This window comes from Seriola lalandi, unplaced genomic scaffold (assembly GCF_002814215.2).
Source record: "Seriola lalandi dorsalis isolate HSWRI2012SDOR001 ecotype SW California unplaced genomic scaffold, Sedor1 jcf7180002054901, whole genome shotgun sequence".
NCBI classification, from domain to species: Eukaryota; Metazoa; Chordata; class Actinopteri; order Carangiformes; family Carangidae; genus Seriola; species Seriola lalandi.
This window is the reverse complement of record NW_019525453.1, coordinates 34,392-58,393: the sequence shown is the minus strand read 5'-3', so window position 1 is coordinate 58,393 and position 24,002 is coordinate 34,392. Positions and strand designations below refer to the sequence as shown.

The 24,002-nt window shown below is 41.8% G+C and overlaps 1 protein-coding gene across 2 annotated transcripts in view; it reads left to right on the top strand.

Moving 5' to 3' along the window:
- Positions 1-24,002, top strand: part of nbas (NBAS subunit of NRZ tethering complex) — a 143,315-nt gene that overhangs the window by 93,719 nt on the left and 25,594 nt on the right. For both annotated transcript variants that reach the window (XM_087180396.1, XM_023430124.2), the window contains 5 exons: positions 913-1,253; positions 3,119-3,343; positions 6,826-7,028; positions 10,636-10,725; positions 11,672-11,855. In XM_087180396.1, the coding sequence (XP_087036522.1) occupies positions 913-1,253; positions 3,119-3,343; positions 6,826-7,028; positions 10,636-10,725; positions 11,672-11,855 (1,043 nt within the window). The remainder of the gene's footprint in view (positions 1-912; positions 1,254-3,118; positions 3,344-6,825; positions 7,029-10,635; positions 10,726-11,671; positions 11,856-24,002) is intronic.

The following is a 24,002-nucleotide window of genomic DNA, read 5'->3' as shown; positions in this document are numbered from 1 at the left end:
TCTCTCTCTCTCTCTCTCTCTCTCTCTCTCTCTCTCTCTCTCACACACACACACACACACTCACACACACACAAACACACACACACCAAATACCGCAGTGGTACGAGATATGATGCACATAGACAGATCCACAGACAAACTGTACACCTTTGCATGCAGACACAGCCCGACAGCACCACTTTCACACATAGGTCACACGCAATCTTCGTTGTTTACTTCAACCTTTTACTGTCTTCTGTGATTAATTTCTCTTTGCGCATTTCTGTCATGTAATGCAATATTGAACATCCTGCGCATTTCAGATCACTGTAATTATCCTTGAAGTTCTGCATGGTTTGCACATATCATATGTAAATACAGTAATATAGTATATGCTGTATACGTTGTATAAAGTGCCTCTCTTATACAGTGCCACTTTCTGATCAGTGAAGCGTTAGGTTCGCTGGAGATGTTTAAGTGGCTTCTCAACTCAAAATGTATATGCTTACTGTGTGTATAATGTCTGTACATGTCATGTCTCTGTATTGTAGTGTCATGATGAAGAATTTGTGTTATAAACTGTATTCCACAATACAAAGTTTAACATAATAGCTGGCCTTATGTAAATCTCCTGCCATCTTTTTACTTTGCTGAGCTTTAGAACATTTTCCTTGAGAATGCATGGAATATATGTAATGTATCAACACTTTGACAGCACAATCACAACAACCGATAACCGGGGCAAAGTGCTGCAGAAGGTCATGAGTACAAGGACAATGTGGCAGCCTTCTAGTGCACTTGTTATTTTTGTCCGTGTATATGCAGTGTACTATTAGCACAAAGACTGGATGAAAAGGAAAAAAAAAAAAAAAAATGTAGTCTACAAATGTCAGTATGAATTTAATTATTAACAAATGTCTGTCTCTCTTGTAGGCTTAGACTACCGGAAGCTGACTGATGAATCCTTGGATCCACTTGCCACTCTGCAACCGGTTCTGACCAGTCAGAACGTACTGTCCATCTCCAAACTTGCCATTCGGCTGCCGGTGCCTGGCGGTGGAGGGGCGACAGTCTCCCCCAGTGCCGTGCATGCAGTTTGGCTGCAGAAGCTGTTTTGGAAAGGAGACCCCCAGTTGATGAAGAGGCCCCCACAGACTGACCAAGACTACCTGCATGCTTATGACACCTGTGCCAAATATCTGGACAGACTGGTCCCTGCTGACGCTGTTCACTTCCTGGATAGTATCACCTTCTCACCTGACGCAGCCAAAAATGTAAGCTTAAACCAGGACATAAAACTGATTTTGCTTTTTCCCTGACTAATACCCATTTTTTAATATGAATTACTGTATTCCAGACAGAAAATAACAAAATGTAGTATGGCACAGTACAGTATGGAGGAGGCTCTATTTTCTATTAGTGTCTCAGACAGGAACTGGTGGGGGTTGGGCAGACAGACAATTTGTAATTGCATCACAGAAGATAGCTGGTTCCAGGCAGCCTCCCAGACAAGATACATACTGTGTAAAAGGAAGGATTGTTGGGGATTTTGAATCACTACATCAAACTGTCATATTCGTCACACCGTACCCTTTATTGTGTGGCTGGTCGTCTTTCATGCCTCCAGCTAAATTTTTGGGTCGTCAAAAGCCCTTTCCTAATTTCATATATATTATTCTGTTCACATCCACATTCTGTCGCCTCAAAGCACATACCAGTCGTGATTTATAAAAGAAATTATAAAATTGCAGAAGAAATGTCAGCCCCATAATTACAGCACTCTGAAAAACTGTCCTGCAGAGGACTTAAAGTGCCTCAGTGCACCTTATCAGTAGTAGCCCTCTGTTTTTTTTTCTTTTTTCATACTGGAACCCTGCCACCCCACCTCTCCAGACATTTCCTTTTCTTCTGTTTTTGTCTTATGCCCCCTCTCTTTCCCTGCAACTCCAAGAGAGTTAATTGATCCCTCTCTACTTAAGCCAATTAAACTCCAATTCCCAGCAGGCACCGTTTTCCCACTGTGCTTTTGAACATGTAGATTACTTCTCAGAATCTGACTTTCTGCTCCATCTTACCCTCACCCTCCTGCTCTTTTTTTTCTCTAACCTTTTTGAACCGTCAAATGGAAAACCTTGACCCTTCTCAACGTTCGGAAAGCATCTGACCTTTCATACCCCCCGCAGCCCCCCACAATAGATTGATCCATTTCCCACAAGGCTAAGGGGCAGATGGATGGCTGGGACTTATCTCACCTCATACTGGACATATTTTTCAAGGGAAATAGAGTGTTGGCATTTTTCCCCCCTCTGAAGTATTGATCTTAGATAGCCTCTTTAGTACAGGCATCCTCCTTTCTTCAACCTCCAACCTTTTTTCAGACGTTGCCCAAGGCTTTGACTGATGGTGGTTGTGAATGCCTATATCTAGTTCTATAGGGGAGAGACCCACTCACACATAAAACAACAGACTCAGCCTAACACACAAATGCATCTACACACTTACCCTTCAAAGAATTTTTTACAATTTTGTCAGGAAACTTTATTTGAGTGATCACCCTGTCCTGGCAAAGTGTCAGGCAGTCTGAGTCAAGATATCTAGCAAATGCAGAAGTATGAGTAGCATGTGTCTGAGTGCGTGGCAGAGGAAGCCTGAAGTGTGAAGTTGGATGATTTTTAAGTGTCCTCTTGGTGTGAATGTGTGTGTGGGGCTTGTCAGCGCCCGTGTGCTTCCATGCAAGAGAGTAAAACCTCCTACAGCCAAAGGCCCTCTCTTCTCCCGATGAATGGTTAACCTGCGCTCACCGAATAGAATCAATTACACCAGGCTGGCAGCTATGATCTCTCTCTCACACACACACACACACACACACACACACACACACACACACACACACACACACATACACATACACACGCACACACACACATAGTTCCTGATGGTATTTCGGTGGATAGACTGGGTTATACCTGCCTCTCTTCAACATGTTAAGTGTGAAATTAATGTACATAACCTGTGCACCTCTCTCTCCCTCTCTTCGTTCAATTTGACCCTGATCCCCTCCCCAATTTGCTTTCCTTATCCTGCTCCTCCTCCTCCTCTTCTGTCTATTCTGTCCGTCTCCATCCTATTCCGTCTCCAGCTGAGCATCCAGGCGAGGTCGGAGGTGATAAAGCGAGCCACCAAAGCCCTGCGCCAGCTGGCAGAGAAGAGCAGGAAGAGAGGAGGCGATGGTAGCGGGGAGCAGGAAGGGATGGACCCAGCAGGGATGACTTTTGATGAGGCTCTAGCACACCTGCAGCAATCACAGGCCCACCTGGACACTCTGAGCCATGCCTTCATTCTGTCACTCAAAGACAGCCAGCAGGTAGATCCCATCTGCCATTTTATTTTCTATTTTTAACCCAATGTTTCCATACAGATTTTGCCACTGTTTAATGTAAATGTTGGTAATGTGGACATAGATACCCAGGTTATCAGCTGCAGGTATTCATCGTTGTGCTTTAGCATACACTATGTCAAGTGATCAGTTCAAATCAGGCAGCTTTGTGTAGGAAACTCATGGGAACTGCATTAAAAATGATCCAAAAAAAACTGTACTGAAGTGGCAAGAACAGTGGATGAATATGTAAATCCTCGAATATGTAAGTTCCAGAAAGAAACCCAGTTTCATTACCTGGATGGACTTGATGATATTCTGTGCTTTAATTATTAACATAAGAAATTACAGTAAGTTTTTTATTAATAAAAGGATGGAGGTTTTTTACTTTGGATAGAGCAAATCACTTTATGATGTAACATACGGCAATGCTCTGAAGTGAGCATGGGTAATCATCTACTAGGAGCACATGGTTAATTTTAGTGTCTTTGTTCTTGTTAATTGAAAGGAAAATTGACCAAACATCCATTGATTTACAGACTCATTCACGGCCTTTGTGGTATACACACACACACACGAACACACACACACACACACACACACACACACACACACACACACACACTTGATCACTCTCACATCCTGTTCCCTTACCTGCTTATGGGGTCACCTTTAGTTTGACATACAGGTTGTGTCTGTACTTTTTCTGGGCTTCTGTGTATGTGTGTTTGTGTGTGTGTGTTATATATTTCTGGGGTGGTTCTGCTCGACTAAGCTCTTCCCAGCCTCACTGGGACCAGTCAAGGGTATATTAATGTAAATCTATGGGCTACTGCTTCAAATGAGCTCTGCCGTATGGCCACATATACAGTACATACTCCATGCTGTATCTCATTAAGCAAAGTCACACTGACTTACCCCACTGTCACCTCCCTTTGGCTGGCTGTGTTTGTGTGTGTGTATTTACACAAAATAAATGCTGAGATAGAGAGGGGATGTGATGATGTGGCGAGCCGAGTGTTGCTATGCAACCATGACATGCCCATGAAAAGTGGTCTTTCTGAACCCCACACTGTGCACGTTAATAATATTTGGCCCCTGTTTTATCTCTGTTTAAAAGCACACACCCTCCATAATAAAGAGGAAGATACAAGTATTACAAGGTAGAGCTGTAGGCAAAAGTCACAGGTGCACACACACACACACACACACATGCTGCAACCTCTACAATGTAACTTCCCTTTTACTGGTGCAGGATGCGATTGTATCCTTGGAGATAGATAAAAAGGATATAAGAACCAGGAAAGGGCAGATAGGTAGAGAACGATAGATAGAAGGAGCCTTGTAGGCTCCGTTTGGCTATACTGTAGTCATTTATCAAGTGTACGTGACCAGCGGCAGGGAATAAAAGTGGATCATAGAGGAATCCACCACAGGCACTTTGACCCGCCACGAGGACAGCAAATTACACACTGCAGATATTATATGTGATGCAATGGTATAGTGTTTCAATGTGTTTAAATGTCCCATCCCTGCAAAGAATAGTGGTAAGAATAGTGGTAAGAATATCGGTTTAACATCAACACATTAATTAAAACATGTCCATGTAGCCATCTATCCTTCCATCCAACAATATTCAAGTCTTTTGGCTGGTAATGGTTGTGGTGGCACAAGGGCAGCCAGAGCTCCCCAAATTTCCTTTTCCACACCCAACTTCCTCCGGCTCTTCCAGCTGCTCCCGGGCCTGCTGGGAGATCTAACCCCTCTCCATGTCCTGGTGCCTGCCCCGGAGTTTCCTCCTAGCTGTTCATGCCCACAAAACATACAAAAGGAAGCAGCCAACAGGCATCCCTACTAAATGCCCGATCTAGGCCTGTGGAAAAGCCTCATACCTGCCACTTGTTGCATTGATTTCTCTCAGTCCGAATCCTAAACCTGTGACCCGTATGTGATTTGTGATTGTGACAGACACCGACAAATTCAGAGCTTAGTTTTATAGCTGAACTGTGTCGTCACCAAGCCCGTTGCCCCTAACTAGTGCCTCTCACCTCTGATCACTCAGGAATAACAGCAGCCATGTGCTCCATTTTTTAAGAGACAGCTGTGATCCCAGACTTGACTCCCAGACTGTATCACACTCAGCTGCTGACTGCTGCACTTTGGAGATCACAGTGAAGGCAGAAGAATTGCATCATCTACAAAAAGCAGTGATACCTCCCAAATGTTACCCACCAGACACCCTTCAGCTGGGCCTTGATGTCCTGCACATGAATATGAATATCACATCCCATGAATATATGATACATGTATCAGGAATATCGCATGAATATCAATATCTTTTCCTGATATATCCTGTGTGTGAATATTACAAACAGGAGAGGTCACAAGGGGCACCCATGTCGGAGTCCAATGCCGAAGCTGACTGTGCTTGATTTAATGCCAAGAATGGCATTGGGATCAACAAAGGCGCTAACCCAGCGCCAGCCACAGAATACTGTACTTCGGGTGCAAGGATCATTCATCTTTTCTAAATCTAGAGTTTTCAGAATGATTTCTAAAAGTCTGCCATCCTGAGCTTCCACAGACACCAAAATAATACATGATATAGCAACATCTGTCATTGCTCCTTGTCAAAAGACAAAAATGTGAGTTGCCACCATTATTTTACATTCAGGTTCTTCGAAAACTTGTCACATGCCAAGGTTTTCACTTAACTGTGGACTTGCCCAGCCTTGAAAATCCTGCATCTCAAGCTTGCTTGTGTCAACAAGCATATTCTTGTGTTGCCTCTATGACAGACATCAGTCACCTTCAGATTACAACTGCTTGCAGCTGCCATTAAGATAAAAGTTTCGAACAGCATCTGTTCTGGTGAAAAAGGTGAGAGTTGTGCCTATTGAGGAATAAAATCAATTTTGCAAAAAGGAAAAAAAAAAGTGCACAAGTGAAACTAATTTACACACACACACACACACACACACACACACACACACACACACACAACCAAATGTCATTTTCAGGTTGTGATTCTCAGCCTTTTTTTATTGGGAGAGAGAAAAACAAGCAGAAGAGAGCAGGGCAGTGGAGAGAGGTGAGCAGGTTCAGGCCAGTGCTGCCCTCTGGGTTAATACCTGCAGAGGAACTTCATTCACTAAACTTTGTACTTCCTCCACCACAACACACTCCTTTTCGCTCTGCCTTTCCTTTTTCTTCTGTTCCTGTCTCTAAAATCTTTTGCTTTTTCCCCCTTTCTGCTCTTTTCTTTTGCAATTTATTCTCACATTATTGTGTGTGTCTCTTATTTTTTTTGTAAATACTTTAGAAATTTTTTCCAAGGCTGTGAACCATGTAAATTGTTAATTAGTCTACCACCATATACTTTCCCTTTTTTCTGTCTTTTTCCCCCATGTAATATTTTCCCTGGCGGCCCTACCATTCACCATCACTCTTGTTTTGTTTCTCAATTCCAGGAACAGCTTCAGGGTTACAGTCAGCTTTACGATTTGTCCCGATCCGAGAGGTCAAAAGTACATGAGCTGGCAGTCACCGTGGCAACTGATGGGCAGCCTCTGGAGTGCATTGGAAAGCTTCTCTGCGTGGCCGTTGGACCCCTAGATCTGTCTGTCAAAACTGTGCTTCATGATGCAGTGGCGAGAGTCGTGGCTGCACTCAGGTATGATCCCTCCCTCTCTTCGTTTTTTCACACACACACACACACATATTATCGAAACCACAAAGTCAGCCTACACCACAAACTCAGAGGTGATGTCAAGTCAAGTTCTGTCATACATACACATGAAACACAACATCTTCCCATTGAGAAAATTTAAAACTACAAATACCAATCTTAACTAAATAGTTCCCCCTCGCTTACAGAGGAGCTTGGCGGTACACTTTGTAGCATTTTAGAAAAATACACCTCTTTGCCTTTGTTGCTGAGAGTTAGATAAGAAGTTTGGAGCCAGGAGGCAGTTAACGTAACTTAGCATTACCACTGAAAGCAGGGGGGAAACAGCGAGCCTGGCTCTGTCCACTGTTCAAAAATAAACATGCGAACACCTCCAAAGCTCAATTATTAAATAGGTAACAAATTAATCCATACACAAAACTACAACTATCCTCTAAAGGTCAACAAGTCGATACTTAAGTCAAGAAGATCCCAAGTTCACTCGCATTTTGTGTGTCAACTCACTACACTTTTTTTTTTTTTTAACTGGCTCACAATGCACACAGGAGCACCTGTGTGTCAGGCTGTAAACTTTACAAACTGAGTCTTGTCTTCAAACTATCTTTGATGGAAGTAGAGACAGGTGATGGAAAACGGAGGGCAGCGTGAGGCAAGGCAGCGCAACTCGTTTCTGTTGGCTGCTCCGATACTCCGAGCTCTGGTGTCCGTCTGACAGCGCTGTCAGTAGCTCGGCAGAAGAGACACTCTGCCGTGTGGTGGGATTTCATAACTGAGCTATGAATTGGATGCCATCTTTTACTTTCTCTTACTGTGTGGAAATCGGATGTTTTCACATCCCAGATGACGAACAAAGACATTAAAGCCATTAATGAGTTTTTAGGTAAAACATGACTCATGTACAGCAGTGTGGTGTTAGGCGGCTTAACGGCCACTACATATGCAAGGGAGTATATTTCTCCTATTTGTAGATAAGGTGTGATAAAGAAGAGGCATCAGTAATAATGTTGGGTGTTTATAAAAACGTAAAATATAGGTTAGATAGATAGATAAGAAAAAACATGAACCAATGAACCACAAGCACCTGACCAATGAATGTACTGAGGGTGGCCCAGACATCTCCTGCTCCAGCAGTCAGAACGCTTTATATTCTACACATGCCTCTGCTGCTAGTCTTTACTTTTGTGGATATCATAGTTGTTTTCACTGGATTATAAATCATGGATGATGTTGCACAATGGTAGGCCTCCATGTAAGCCCTGAGTCGTTCAGAATTCATTTAATAATAGGGCAGTGTTGAAAAAAGATTCCAGTGTTGTAGGTTTGTGCAGTGTGTGCTACTGATGATACCACCCACTGTGGCAAACATATCAAAGGTAAGAAAATCAGGTTGTCAGGTTAGTACACATAATTCCCTTTTTCCCTTATTTTAATCTCTTTTGCAGCTTGTCAAACAATATTATCGTTTGCATGCACCTCTTTCATACCTGTCAGATTACACACATATATATATACATGTATATAGAACCCGTATTTTTAAGTCAGATTAAGATAAGTATCTATATCCACATCAAAAGCAGGCTCGATGATGTATATTCGAAAACACTGAACGCCACCCAAACACACACCACCTTCTACCTGATTTTGTTGGTCTTTATTTGAAAATATACTGTATATTGGTCCACTTTAGGCTCAGCATCTTGGTGGGGAAAACACTGTCAAAACAAATGCCTGAAGTGTTGAATTCAATCTACAGTAGCTGCATGTGGGAGTTGGGCTCACAGCATTTTATTGGTGTCTTCCTGCTCCCTGTATTCAAAAGGAAGGAGAAATGATTCAACCATGTGTGACATGTGCAGAGCTGCTCGGCAAGTTGCTTTCATTTAACACATACGTAGGTTTAAATGGAAGGCTTATTTTCACAGCAGTGTTTCTAATGTTTGTCCTTCATGCCCTAAGAACCTTGTGTGCTAATACTGACAGACCTATGAGCAAGGTTTTACTGACAGGGCCAGATCTGATTGGCTTGACAAATGAATGCCAATCGCCTTGATTATATTCCTGCCTCATTTCCTGCTTCTTTAAGGCTGCTCAATGGTGCATGGAGCAGATACTGTAGGTGGCCCCTGCATTTACACACGCACACCAGAAAAGGCATGTGCACATACACGGACACTCACATTCGTAGTTAAGTAGACATTTGGGCACTCTCCCCGATGAACACGCAAACATACACACTCTTTCCTGTGCGCACACGCTCGTCCCCTGTCTCTGATATATTATCTTCATATAATTAATGCTCACTGATACAGCTGTTCCCTTGCAGATCTCACTCAGCTCCCACACCAACACACATACACGCAGTCTGTGCTCATATATGTGTGTATGTATGTGTGTGTTCTGTGTGTTAGGTGCAGGATTGTGCACACGCAGCCTTATGTATTCACTTGGGTTCTTCTTTCCGTTCAACGTGTCACACTTTCTTGCATATTCATATGCAAGCATTCAAGTATGACTCTTGTGTGCGCGCTTGTCTGTGTTTGTGTGTGTCTGTTGTTGCAGGGCTTTCTCGAAGCTTTGCGTTTGGCAGGTATGAATGAGCCGGTCTTGTTTTTGGCTCTCTCTCTGAGCCTTCAGTCTTGTGCAGCAGGCATACCTGAGCCTCACACTAATGGATGTCTTTTGTATCTGTCATAACTATTCTGTGTTTGTGTGCCTTTGAAGAGAAAATGTAAGTGGTAAAATGCAATAAAGAAAATGCTGCGTCGTCTTTCTGCCTTTTGCCAGATCATTTCTATGTTATGTCCATGTATATGTGTACCGTATATGTGTGTGTGTGTGTGTGTGTGTGTGTGTGTGTGTGTGTGTGTGTGTGTGTGTGTGTGTGTGTGTGTACATGCGCATGTATGGAACTAGGCGCGAGTTTGTGTTTGTGTGTATGTCTACGCACACAAGCCCAGGAGCAAAGTGGAGTTGAATCAAGGGAAATCACCCTTTTCCCCCCCTTTCTGTCTTTGTGAAAAATGGCCCTCTCTTGCAACATACAGTACACACACACACACACACACACACACACACACACACACACACACACACACACACACAAACTGCAGCAGAGCCCACAGCCACACGAGAGAATATACTATTGACGCTGCAGAAAGATCACATATTACCTTTTTAAACTCACCTACTATTAAGTGCGATTAAAACTGTTTCTTTTACACCATATTTGAAAAGCAAAACCTCTTTTATCATCGCTAAACGATTAGATTATTATATATTCCGGTGAATTTCACCGACATGCTCACAGAGCCCATGAGCTTGTAATGTTGGAGACAGGTTTAAATGTTTTCCTGTTGCTTTATGTCTCCAGGACTTTAAATAACTTCATGATGATTAATTTTTACAAAGCTGCGTTTGCTTCAGACACTTAATTGCTGCCAAACACATTTTTTTTTAACTAACACTGTCCCTGAGAAGGAAGCCTTTGATTTTTTTTTTTCTCCCAGTTCCCTCGACATTGTGGTAATTTGAAAATCTTATCTTAATTAGCGTATTATGTAAGATGATTGTAGTGATGTGGTTTGTTTTTCAGTGGAGACCCAGACACCCTGACAAATTACTCACAACCCCTAAGGGTCCTGGAGGCCATGGTGACCGCTGTGCACAACAATGTCCAGAGTGGGTAGGTTATCTATATCTACACACACACACACACAAACACACACTATACTTGTAGAGACTTTCTCTCTGTGACATTTATTGTCCTCATAGTGCAGAAGTTCAGATAATTAGATCTCAAGCGCATGTACATCATCTGATTGAGTGGTAGTTTTTGAGTCATACATAAATCACAGAAGCTACTCTCTTTACACTCTCTCCTCTTTTCTGCTCTATTCAGTGAAATTGGGACCTGCTGGGTGTCAAATATCAGTAAAATGTCTGTCTGGTAGTTGAATCACTAAGAGGCACCTGCCAAACTGATAAGTTCTTTTTTTTTGAGATGACAACATTTTGACACAGTACCTGTTCTGGCTCTTTGTGATCATTAGCCAAACAAATCAAAGTAAAACAATGGATGTGACATCGACAAATCTTTTATCTAGTCCAACCAGCAGCCTAGATTGAAAAAAAAAATAAAAAAAAATTGCCGTTTCATATCACAAAACACAAAGAAAAGCAGCAAATTCTTATATTTGAGAAGCTGGACCCAGGGAATGTTTTGCCTTTTTTTCTCTTGAAAACTGATTAAAGCATTTCAGTTCTGGATGGTTTGCTTGCTAGAATAATAACGGTTTTTAGACAAAAAATAATTTGTGTAAAGTAGTTTTGATTAAGTTTCGATTAGAATTTCTCAATTTGCTTGGATGTCTGCACTGCATTTTTAACACAAAAAGGCTTGTAACTTATGTCTCTGTGAAAAATTTTGTATTTTAATTGTTGTTGGTGGTAAATATTTTTCTGGGCACATTTCCCAGCAAAAGATGAGTGAAACAATCTTCATTTAGGCGAGAACTTCAGTATATTTTTTTTTTAGAACAACCTGTCCACCTCACCTCTCCATCTCTGTCACCTTATCTGTCCCTCACTCAATCTGTCTGTCTGCCGCCCCTCTCACCCTCCTCCCACAGTGACAGCGCGGTGACTTCAGATGACCTCTTGGCTTGGCTGCGCCCATTCTGCGGAGACTCGTCGCTGCCCGTGCGGCCTCGGATTGATGTGCTGCAGATCCTGGAGAGTAACTTCAGCCTGCGAGACACTGACGTTCGTCTTCTGCTGCTCTACAGAACTCAGGCTGTTCTCAAAGACAGAGAGGTAACGTGCACAGATGCTCTCACACATGCAGCTATGACTCATCAGGCCCCCACTTGAGAAACAACTTTAATCCCAAGCACTCCCAAACACTGGTACTTGATCTGAAGGAGGCTACAGATGTCTGGGTATATATATATATTTTTTTAATTTTCTTTTCTCCAAGGTCATAACATCAAATGCGATAAAATTTTGAAAAGGTACTAGCAGTTGATGGGTGGAGAAAGGAGATAAGTGGAAGGAGAATGGAGTAGAAATGGGGTAGTGAGGATGCTAAGAGGTGGATAAATTGCTCACTCACCCCATCAAGAAGCATGCAGATGCTGACATATACATTCCCATTATGTAACAACAATATGGGCTTTGGGCTGTAAAGAAATCAGTGTACTGCTGAAGGGATAAGTAAGATGTAGTTAATGTCAGTTTATAACTTATGTTAACACTGCAAATTTAAAGGAGCTGAGATGATGATTGGTTTCCAGTGAATGGCCAACTACCAGGTGGTGTTTCAGAGTGAAGACTATATTCTCTATTCAAATCTTTATAAAAGAAATGAACATTATTTCCCAGAGTAGGATTCCCTCATGCTTTCTCATGTTAGCATATAACAAAGATTTCTAAAGGTATTTCTTTTGTCACAGTTCTCCTCAAAAACGGCTATATATTTATAGAACCAGGAGAGAGTAAACAAATCTGTGATCTCGGAAAATCTGATTCAAATTGTCAATTGCGCATCTAAAATGCCAAATTTCAAGTATAAATATGTGTGTTCTGTATTTCAGTATAAGCATCTGTATTTCACAAAACAAAATCAAAAGCACACAAGGCTTTAGGTGAGATATTTCTCCAGTTTAGGATAACCCGCATAAGACTAAACACCAGAACACCAGTGATCATCTGTGGAAAGAGAACATCCTCATGTTCCATTGATTTTCTGTGTTATTTCATGATAAATTGGAAACGGGTTATTTTACAAAATACAGCAACAACATAATTTTGCAGCGAGAGATTGTGGACAGTCTGTAAGTGTCTCGGCATTGAGGATCTGACCTCTTCATGTCTTATTAATGGAGATAAATATATTTTTCATCCCTAAATCCTCTGTACATTTGTAGAAATGTGTAATGTAATGTAAAGTATCTGTACATGCACACTGCACGCATGGATCTGCCTGCACCCTCCTCCCTCTCTGGTGTAACCTACCATCGAGTGGCTAGTCATTAAGCTTCCTGACTGACTAATTAATGGCCTGGCTGGTTAATTAATGTGTAAATGTATGCGCGCAGCCGTAGGCCATTGTCAGCGCAGGTAGACAGGTGTGTGGGCCCGGACTCTTTAACTAATTGGGTGCACTCCCGACACTTGGCAGGCTCTGACGAAATACACACACACACACACATACACACACACACACACACACACACGCACACATACAAGTGGGCGCACACGTGCACTTTCAAGGGAGTGTACACCCAAGGGATCAGTTAATTAATCTTGTAAGAGAAGTCTTGCTGTAAGAGCGAGACTTATTTCAGATGAAGTGCCACTTTCTCTCGTCTCTCCCCAAGGCAACCAAAAGGCCTTTAAATGTGTGAACAGGGGTTTTTGTAGCCAAATGTCTCATTTAAGTTTGATTAGTCTACTTTTTTTTTTTTTTTTTTGTTTGGAAAGATTTTTCATATCCACATCTGTACTGACACACAAACCCAGAGCCATGCACAAACACATTCACATACGCTCAATGTTTTATTTATTACAATTTGCCTCCTAATTGGAGCGACACTTCATTGTTTCCACTGGCTCTTGCCCGGCTGAAAGCTGTGGTACAGTAATCACGTTGGCTAGGATGACACTGCCCGCAAACAGAGCTGGCACTGATGGCAGCATGTTGGTGCCCCGAAGCCATGCCAGAGACTTATTACTGCCCTCCTATGACCTCGTCACTTCGGCTTATAGCCAGAAAGAGAGGAGGAAATAGAGGATGAGGAGGAGAAGGAAGTGGTGAATGAAAAAAGTCAGACACGAGAGGGTGGGAAAGAGGGAAGGAAAGAAGTTTGTATTGTTCCCCCTCTGTCCCCTTGGTCCCTTAACTAATCAGCACAAGTCCCTTCTAACTGTGTCCCATATGCTCCCCGAGAGACACACACACACACACATTCACACCACTACCTCCCGTGCAGTGCACACATGCTTATACACACTCACACGAACAGACTGCTTGCTGTTATTTCTCCGACAACCGCGCTGTCAAGCCACGGGTTGAGAGTGAAAACTGATACCAGTAGTATGTTTAAGCTGGAGTTTCTCTCATCATTCCGTTTCCGCCGCTGTCTGTTTGCTGTTCTCACAAAGGCGTCTGATTGGTGATCAAAGGCAGCTGCAAAATAGCTATATGCACTCACACACACGCTCACGGCAACACACACACGCACTTCCCAGCCGTGTAAAAGTTTCTACGCATTAAGATACGGACACACGCATACACAGAAACACTGTATATATCCGCTGTCTGTGTTATGTTTTGATTCAGAAAGCAGATATAACTGAACAACGAGGGTGAAGAAAATGTCACTTTGATCTTAAATAGGAATCCCTCATCTCCTCATCCTTCCTTTCTCTTCCTGTATGTCTCCCTCTGTCTGACGAGCAAAGTGTGTAACTTCACCCTCTTTATTCTGGCTCTCTTTCCTCGTTATCAACAATACTGAAAAGCCATTGATGAATCAAACGATGAAAGCAAAACTTACTTCACAGAGTTCCCATGGATCTCAGAAGTCATTATTTTATTTCTTTATTTCTTTATTTGCAAATTAAAAGACAGAAAAGAAGTTTTTTTGGAAAGAGTAATTTCACGAATGAGCATAAAACAAAATTAGTTTATTGATCAAGACAGAAGAGATGAGACGGGATGAAACTACAAGCTTTTATTTAATCATGTAATTACTCAGGAGCAAGATTGCCGTTGTTTGTCCTTTATAATATGCTTGGTCACTTGTCATTGATAAATCACAGACATTAAGCTTGACTTGCGCTGTATTCACTAGTCTTTTTTTCTCTTAAAGCCAGGCAAAAGATTGATGTAGAAATATGGATGTTACTTAAAATACAACAATAAGTAATTATTTTGGTTTCTGAAAATATACCCTTTGATTATCAGCGGAGGTTTTTTGGGGAAATCACACAGTAAAATCAGATACAAATGAGGGGGGTGTGCTGTGACATTGAGCCATTACTGCTGTATTCAACTGCCCCCGACCTGCGACCTGACCGTGACTGCTGACCTTCTGGCAGAGGAGACGCAGCAGTAGCTTTACACTTTTGTGTCTCTGCCCAGAAGCATTTCAAGGGATGGTTTAAGATAATGGCTGGATAATGAAACGCTCCCATGTCTGTAACTAAATATGAAGCAGGTTATCTTAGTTTAGCTAAACTAAGCACAATGACTGCAAACAGTTACCCTGGCTTTATCCAACAAAACAAAATTCTCAAACCAGCACCTTCTAAAAGTCATTAATTAACATTTTACGTCTAATTTTTTTTTGTTTTATGTGTCACCGTCAAACAGAGCCAGGGGACGTGTTTCCCTCCGCCCAGCTGAGCTAACCGTTTACCACACAGACATGAGAGTGGCATCAATCTCCTTGTCTAACTATCAACAAGAAAGCAGATAAGCGCGTTTCCCAAGATGTGAAACTTTTCTTTTCAGTTCAGATGAATTAGCTTATAAATTGTAAGCTTGCAAGTGCTATTATAACTTTATCTGAAAGGTCACAGCTCGTGCAGTATCGATCGTATGAGAATAATACCCTACATTTGTATTCTTTATGTCCTCACTTGCTGGTGTTCATCTTTGTCTGGAGAGCTACCAGCAGGCTTGCAGATCTCTGATCGCAGAGCATGCAACCTGAAATAAAGTCAAACCTTCTGTAAAATAAATAAATAAAAACGAAGTATCCCTTCACATATTTCCTAATTACCAAAATAGCATCCACCAGCTCACACTGGCCAGTAGCAGAACCAATTCCTAACCAGATTTGAATTCAGGGTACAGTATCTGTGATTATCACAACTGATGTAGCTCAAAGGTTCTTGGCGCTTCCTGTCTCCTGATAACCAGGTTGTGTGTGTTTCAGGCTGCATTGTATATTCCTACAGATCTGATTCAATTGCTGTGTAAACCTCCATCCTCGCCTCGTTGCCTTGTGCGTGTCTCTTTGACAATATGTCAAGAATTCCTCAGATCCGATCTCTTAGGGTCTGAAACGTCTCTTCACAATGGCTGTCCAAGCCCTCCCCTCCCCCACTACGCGTATCTGCATTTTTCTGTCACACACAGAGAGACAAACACAGGCATTCCAGCGCAACAGCCTGTGATAGGAGCAGATGAATGCTGTTATGATGGATGCTGTTTAGCCCAGTGGTGTCCAGATTGGGTCAGGCCAGGCCATGTCAGTTGAAAGGCCACTGCATGATTCACAACCGCCGCTCCACACACGCACACACACACACACACACACACACACACACACACACACACACACACACACACATACACACACCCAGTGATGATGGATCAGAAGGAAACACAGAGAGAGAAAATCAGAGAGGGGAGAGAGATAATGATGGATCAGACACATCAAGAGAGAGAAAGATTCAGAGATGATATTGAAACAGAAAATGAGAACAATAGACCACTTGCCATTCCAATACATCATCCTTGCTCCCTCCTACAGCATCCCAACGCACTCATGCAAAGACACACACAGAGACACCCTAAAAAGGGAGGTATTAATGAGCCCATTGAATTGCTGACATTTAGGTAGTGGGGGATGAGAGGACGAGAGGGTGTGAGAGGTGAAGCAAGGGATAGATTTTGTGACTTCATTTTGAATGATTAGTCATAACAGCAGGGCGTCCAAATGTCACCACCGCCAAGAATGGATGGTCTGTTTTGTCAGTGCGTATGTGTACATGTGTATATTGTGTGTTTGGTCTTTATGTCACAAATAACAATATACTTAGGCTTAATCTCTTCATGGCATTTCACAGGCAAAGGGGTGACATCTGAAAGCAAATATGTGTGTATGCGTGGGTGTATGTGCATATACTGCATGCCTGTGTACATACATGCTTGTTAATGTAATGTCTTAGTCTTGATGATGTTATAGTGTGGCGATAGTGATTATTGTGCTAAATCCCACAGCAGTGCTAGCAATAATGCCCACAACACACACACACACACACACACACACACACACACACACACATTAAAGGAACGTGAGCCCGGTCGTTGCATCAAGGTCTTCACATCTGTGTGCACTCTAAATGTTGCAGAGCATAGGAGAAGGTTGCAGGGAAAATCACCTGCATGTGCGTGAAAAGTCATCATCTAAGCTCATCAGCAGTGATCGCTGATTCATGCTACAAGCCCCTTTCCCCCTGTCAATGTCATGGATCATTTGCTGTGACACACTGTTTTGGTGCTGTGCTGTTTGGCCTTGCAGTGCACCGTCTATCTAATATGGATGAACTGAGCCGAGCAGAGCAGAGCAGGCTGTGTACTGTAGTTGCTCTCTGTCAGCCTGCAGTCTACAGCTACACAGCCAGCGGACCCCACACGTTAACCCCCCGACCAGGCCTTTATTTGACTTTTCCTGAGGCACATCTTCATTTTCTTTTCATTTTCAACTTGTCTTGTGCTTTTTTTTTGTCCTGCACTTTCCTGATGGTTGAGTCAAGTTTGATTTTCAAGTTGTAAATTTTCACTAAACTTTAGACAAAAACATCCCATTTATTTTCAAGGGGTGCTGCCCTTCTGCTCATTGGTGATTCTCGTTTCTGATCACATCTCAGCTTCGGACAAATTTGGTTTCATGCAAAGTCACACAGGATACAGCGCTTGCTTACTTCCAATCTTTGCTGTTTTTTACCATGTTTATGGTCATGTAGTCATCGTGAGACATTAAACACACCTAAATTATTATTCTTTCTCCTTGTCTCTTTCACAATGTCTTTATATTCGCCTCTTTCTCAGCCTCCTAGTTTCTCTCTCCACCTTTGTTTCTCTTTCTGTAGAAAGACAGGATAGCGATTCTCACTTTTTATTTACAGATTTAGCAGAAAGTTACAGAATTCCACCATTTCTGGACACAGTGTAATGAGGGTGGAGCGTATGCACGCATGCACAGACACAGACAGACATGGACATCGCAAACAGATCAGTCCACAACTGGTTATTGTGCATACTTTCTTACATCAGATATCGGATATTTTAAGTGCAAGTTTTTATTAATTTGCATGCATTTATGAAGATAAGCCTGTAAAAATTTGTAAGACTATATTTTCTGTATGTTCATGACTGTGTGCATCTCCCCTCTTGCCATGATATAACGCATCCCACTCCACAGACGTATATTTAAATATTAAGGCTGCCGTTTGAAGTATGCAAAACCATAGTGCCAAGATAAGCCTCAGTCCTGACACATATAAGACTGTGAAAGGAGACAAAAAGAACGGCACAGATGGATGGTACAATATTTTGTTGTAGCTACAATATTTGTTTGATATGACAGTAATACAAACAGAAACACAAGTGGGAGTGTTGTTGCTTGACAGAACAATATGTTGCCATTAGGCCCCTATGGTGCACACAGACACACACATACCCACATATCACATATTGTCAAATGGAAAAGTTGAAAAGTGAAGTTCTGGAAGAGAACTTCAGGATTCGTCACACTGGGGATTGTGTGGGGGGGGGAAGAAAAAAAAAAGACTTCCAGAGGTGAAGGCCAGGTGAGGAGAAGAAGCTGTACAGAGAAGCAGAGAAAGATTTGTCTGATGAAAGTGAATGAGCCTGGACTGGAGGGAGAGGGTTATACAAGAACAGAGAGAGAGCAGAGTCTCTTTCCAAGTAGATAAATTATAAATGTGATGGAGTTGAGGGGGCTTATGGCCGCACTCTAATGCAACAGGTCAGGGGTCACTGTCATGATGGCCTGGCCCTCAGCAATAATTCCACTTGTTTTGTCAGCTTTTATCTGTCCCCCTTGGCTCCTTGTGAAAACTTTATTTATACTTTAACTCAAAGGCAGGAGAGAAGAACACAACACTTTGTCCACTCGGTGGGAACACTGACAGTTCAGTCAAAAAACACCAGAGAGTAGGCAGCACAATAAAATAAACAAGAAAAGAGGGGATGAAAAGAGGGAGACAGACAAGAGGAGAAATAAGCAGAAAGGAGCCCGAGGACAGTTGAAATGATAGGAGTGGGCAGCACAGAGCCGGATGAGAAGGAGGTAGAAAGATGGTAAAATCAGAGATGGATGGAGGGAGGGTCATGTGGGTGTGGGGGGAGGGCGTTTGCAGTCGGGCACCTTAATCTTTTTTGGCAAGTTCTTTGCTGCTCCGTGGCAACAAGTAAAAAGACTTAAACTGAGATGATTCAGCCTGAGCATGTGTATGTGTGCATCCGCTCACACCTACATATGAGCTTGAGTTTAAACTGTGTGTGTGATTTAAATTGAACGTTTAAAGCATTTAACCTATTCTCACTGTTATTTTATGTGTGCTTGTGTGTATAGCCATTTGTTTTGTTTTTTGTGTGTGTGTATGTATGTGTGTGTGTGTGTGTGTGTGTGTGTGTGTGTGTGTGTGTGTGTGTGTTTAGTATCTTCCCTTTTCCTTGGCCTCCCTCACACTTTGAATATTCATCAGCCCGTATAGTATGTGCATGCATGCATGCATGATGAAGAAGAGGTCCGAGTAGCAAATGGGTTTGATATTAAAATAAACTGTAAAGGCTGCTCTTGTGTGTGTGCGCTTAACATGGATGTCTGGCGCTGTGGCGTCATGTCAAGCAGGTGTGTGTCAAGATGGTTTCAAGCTACGAGCTTGTTCTATCCTCCTAACCTTGATCTGTTCTTTCTTTCTAACCACTCCCCATCTGTGTTGTGTCTTCTGAGCTCCCCCCGTCTCTTATCTTCTCTCCCTCAAACTCCGCTTCCTCTCTTGAGGCGTGTACCATTATGTATACTCTGGTGTCATATTATACAACGTGGATCTACCCTAGACTACAGGGAGAAAGCAAGAAAAAAAGCATAACAAATAGAGTGAGAGGTTAGAGAAGCTGTATTTGTTTGTCATCGCACTCATCTTGTCATGTCATACTTTGCATGCACAAGGATGTGTGTGTGTGTGTGTGTTTGTTTGTTCTCCAGAGGCGTGTGTCTTTATCTTTGTGCTTATGTTTCCCCTGCATGTTTTATGTGTTTCACTTTCAAGTCGTAATAAACTCCCTAACCCCCTACAAGCCCTGAGGCTTTGCCCTTTTGGTGTTTGCTTCTCTTTGCTCTCATTTTGTCTGAAACCTGCACTCTCTTATCATGCCCGCTCACTTCCTAGGCATCGCTCATTCTCTCCCTCGCTCTGCCGGTCTCTCTCTCCCCTTGTGAAGTGTGCGACCTCTGCAACTTTATTCTGCCCGTCGCTGGGGACATTAGCCAGAGCAGGTCAATGAATATTGATGAGCTCATTCAGAGTGCAGTCAGTAAAGGCCAGATACAGAGATCTCTGAATCCCACAGCTCCACCGGTACTCCCAGTCCGATACACTGACATGCCCACATCCTGTGTTCTCCCCCTCTCCCGCCCCTGTCTCTCGCTCCCTCTCAGGTCAAGGACTGAGATAATTGCCAAGTCACAGAGAAGATTATCAGGCAGATTTGTTGATGGGGGCGAAAGTTCATTCGGGTTTTACTAACAGCTCATACAAATTCAGGAAGAAACCACACAGCTTTGACTTAACTGAGAAAAGCTAGCAAACACATTACCTTGATTGGTGCAGTGTTGATGCAGATATCTTTGAATAGACGCAGTTTCCCAAGAAGTCCTTGTAATTTCTGACCAAATAAATTACATATTTGAATAGAATATTTTAAGATATTTAATCTTAATATTTCTTCCTGTCTTGTTATGGGTTACTGTATTTTATTTATTTATTTTTATATTTTTCATTTAAATTATTGTGGACTGCTATGCTGCCATCCAAAGCCAAAACACAGTAACTGCATATTTTGTTAAAACTTCATTACGACCAAAATCGAAATCTTTTACTGTTTGATCTACCATATAACTAATTATCATTCCATAGAAACATATGTACCTTCTGTGAAAAACAAATTGCTACTACACGTAACTACAACTACACAGCTGAAGCAAGAGAGTCAAATTAAGTGAAAGCTAGCTGGTGAGACACAGCTAGCATTAGTTAACGCTACAACTAGATTTACTCATAAGTTTTTTTCCCTTGTTATCTAAATCAAAAAGTGACGTCTTAATCCAGTAATTCAGTTTTTATTCTACATAACTAAATGAGGCCACAGTCAAATCCAGTCATTTGGAGAAAACAAAAATCTAAGTTTTGTGTAGTTAGGTTCCCTTTAAATCACATATAAAAATGCATTAAATAAATTATTTTATTATGTTGATTTTTAAATGTAATAACATAAATATTTTTGCTTGTGCACAGTGCATTTTCCCCCCTGCATTCTGTAAAGATTGTCTGAAGGCAAAGTGCAGTATCTGCATATTTTAGGTATTACGATTTCTTGGGGAAGTCTTAAAAGGGATAAAATGAAAACATTAAAACTGCCTTATCTACATACCATACCAAACCTGAAAACGTAAAACCCCTTTTTTCAGCTTTACTGCTCCTGTGGCTGCTGCTCCATGCCTTTTGGGGGCAGTATATATGTAAATATGGAAACCTTCATGAAATATTCACAACAACCAGTTGCCATGTTGACAGGAAGGAGGCGGATTGGGTCAAGTATCCACCTTTAAAACCAGTCTCCAACCAGCTCCATAAATAAAGAAAATAAAAAAGAATTTCTCTTGTGGGACAGACATTCACAACATTTCAACATCAAGTAATTTATAACAAGTCATGACAGTCTTTATTGTAAAACCTTCAGAAAATAATTACATGAACAAGAAGCTGGATAATGGCCATTTTAATTTAGCAAACTGACACCATTAAATGATGAAGATGACTCCGGAGCATTTTCCATGCCATGAGATTTAATAAAAAAAATTCTATCCTCCAATTATCCTGCCCATTTGATAGAAACGTGAAATTGACGGGGCTCACCGTCAAGATTGGCAGTGTTAATAAGGTGTGATGAGTGAGAGGGAGAGAGCCGTCAACCCAGACAGTGATAGTAGCACTGATCATTAACCCGTCGACCATGGTGTTACGCACGGAGGTGATGATTTGTTCACCACATACTTCAACAAGTCAGCCACAGGGTCAGCCGTTGTCAGATATGAAGATATGTTCTCTAGGTCTGCATGTGTGTGATGTGATATAACAACTGGTATGTAAATGGGGCTTTTGTTGATCTTATTCTGAGCTGTATTGACTATATGAGACCAAAGCTTTGTGGGGACCAAAATGTTGGGATGTTGATGACAGGTCCCCATGAATATAGTAAGACAAAGGTGTGTGTGTGTGTGTGTGTGTGCCCGTGTGTGCGTGCATTTCATGATGTTGACATGTTTACAATTCATCTCTGCCTTGAAAAGTGGTAATATAAGTGTCCTTTTCCATTACTTGGATGTTTCATATCAATTCCCTTCCATTACTGGGTTGTTTTGAAGCAATCAATACTAGAAGCCTGATTGAAAATTCCCATAGGCTTCATCTAAATTTACTTTCAAATTACATTCGCAGCAGTTATATTGTGTCTGAAAAGTTTTTCCTTATATTGTTGGCAGGAAAGAAGCTATTATGTTGTTGTATAATATGCTGCCAAAGGTCTGTGTTTACTAGCCATGCTAGCGTCATGGCTCCATAGATGGCAATGTGGGACTGTGGGACTCAAAAACCAATCGGTGTGTTTAACAGAAAACAATTTTCTGTCGTATATCTTAGTCAGATAATTGAGCAGTAGTGATGCATTAACAGACTCTCAGTGTCTAAGTGGCTTGAAACCCTTATGTGAAATAATGTTTATTATCATTTTTGTACGTGATTATGGGAAATAGCATGTACCTGTAGGCGCATTCAGGTACATGTTCACACACATGCATATGCTAGGTTTCCCCGCCCCTCCAGCCTATAGCCAAACTTTATCTGGCCTATATTCTTCTAGCGCAATCCGTTGGCAAATCCAGACACAGGGTGCTTTGTTCAGGCCGACAGAGAGGCTGAGCTGTGACCGTGTACTCCTTTCAAAATTGAACCTCTGATGAGAGTTTAAAAGTTCAAGTGGTAATTATTAAACTTTAAACAAACCAGAACTTAGTGCTTGACCAGCAGCACTGATTGTTATGTCTCACAAGTGCTGTGAGTTGTTCTTCAGACATCCCCTGCTGATTGTGAGTGATTGAGCAGTTTGTCTTCAACATTTCCAGACTGGAAATAACTCTGGTTTTCTGTTTTGATTAATTACAGCAAAGCATACATATGCTCTGTAAGCCAGGTTGATCAATCAGTGTAATCTTCTGAGCTGTGTCTGATAGACTTTGATGGGATCTCATCTTGACTGTAATCAATGTAGTCACCAGATGACTATATAAACAACTGCGCCATGCATTCAATACAACACATCTGCTATTTGAAATGGTCACTGTCTGTTTCACTGAGGGTTTTGTGTCAGAAGACGGTTAGCTACTTCTAATATTTGCAGAGGCAATCAATAATTTGGAATGAGCCAGATCCATTATGAACAACAACTGTGGGAAACCCTGGACATGATGTACCATTTAGTCCCACAGCACTTTCAATATTTCAGCGTGTCAGTCAAAAGTAAACTTTAATTATGGGCACTGTGCCTTTAGGACTCCCACTGCCCCTTCAAAACCTTTCAACCTTCCAAGGTTGCTGTGTTAAATGATTGAACGCTCGAGATTTAATATCTCAACCTCATCTCATGCATTTGGTTGAAACAACACGAAACTGTCAACAATTAGCAACACTCCAAACAGCGCATGATTTGAATCCTAATGGTAACATTTGAAGTACCTCTTCAAGTTGAAACTTGCGGTTGTACACAAATAATGAATACAAATTTGTGTTATCATTAGTTTCTCTAAAAGCTCGGGGTTGTTATTGCAGGTTCAAAGTTGTTTTGTGTCTAATTAATCAAGA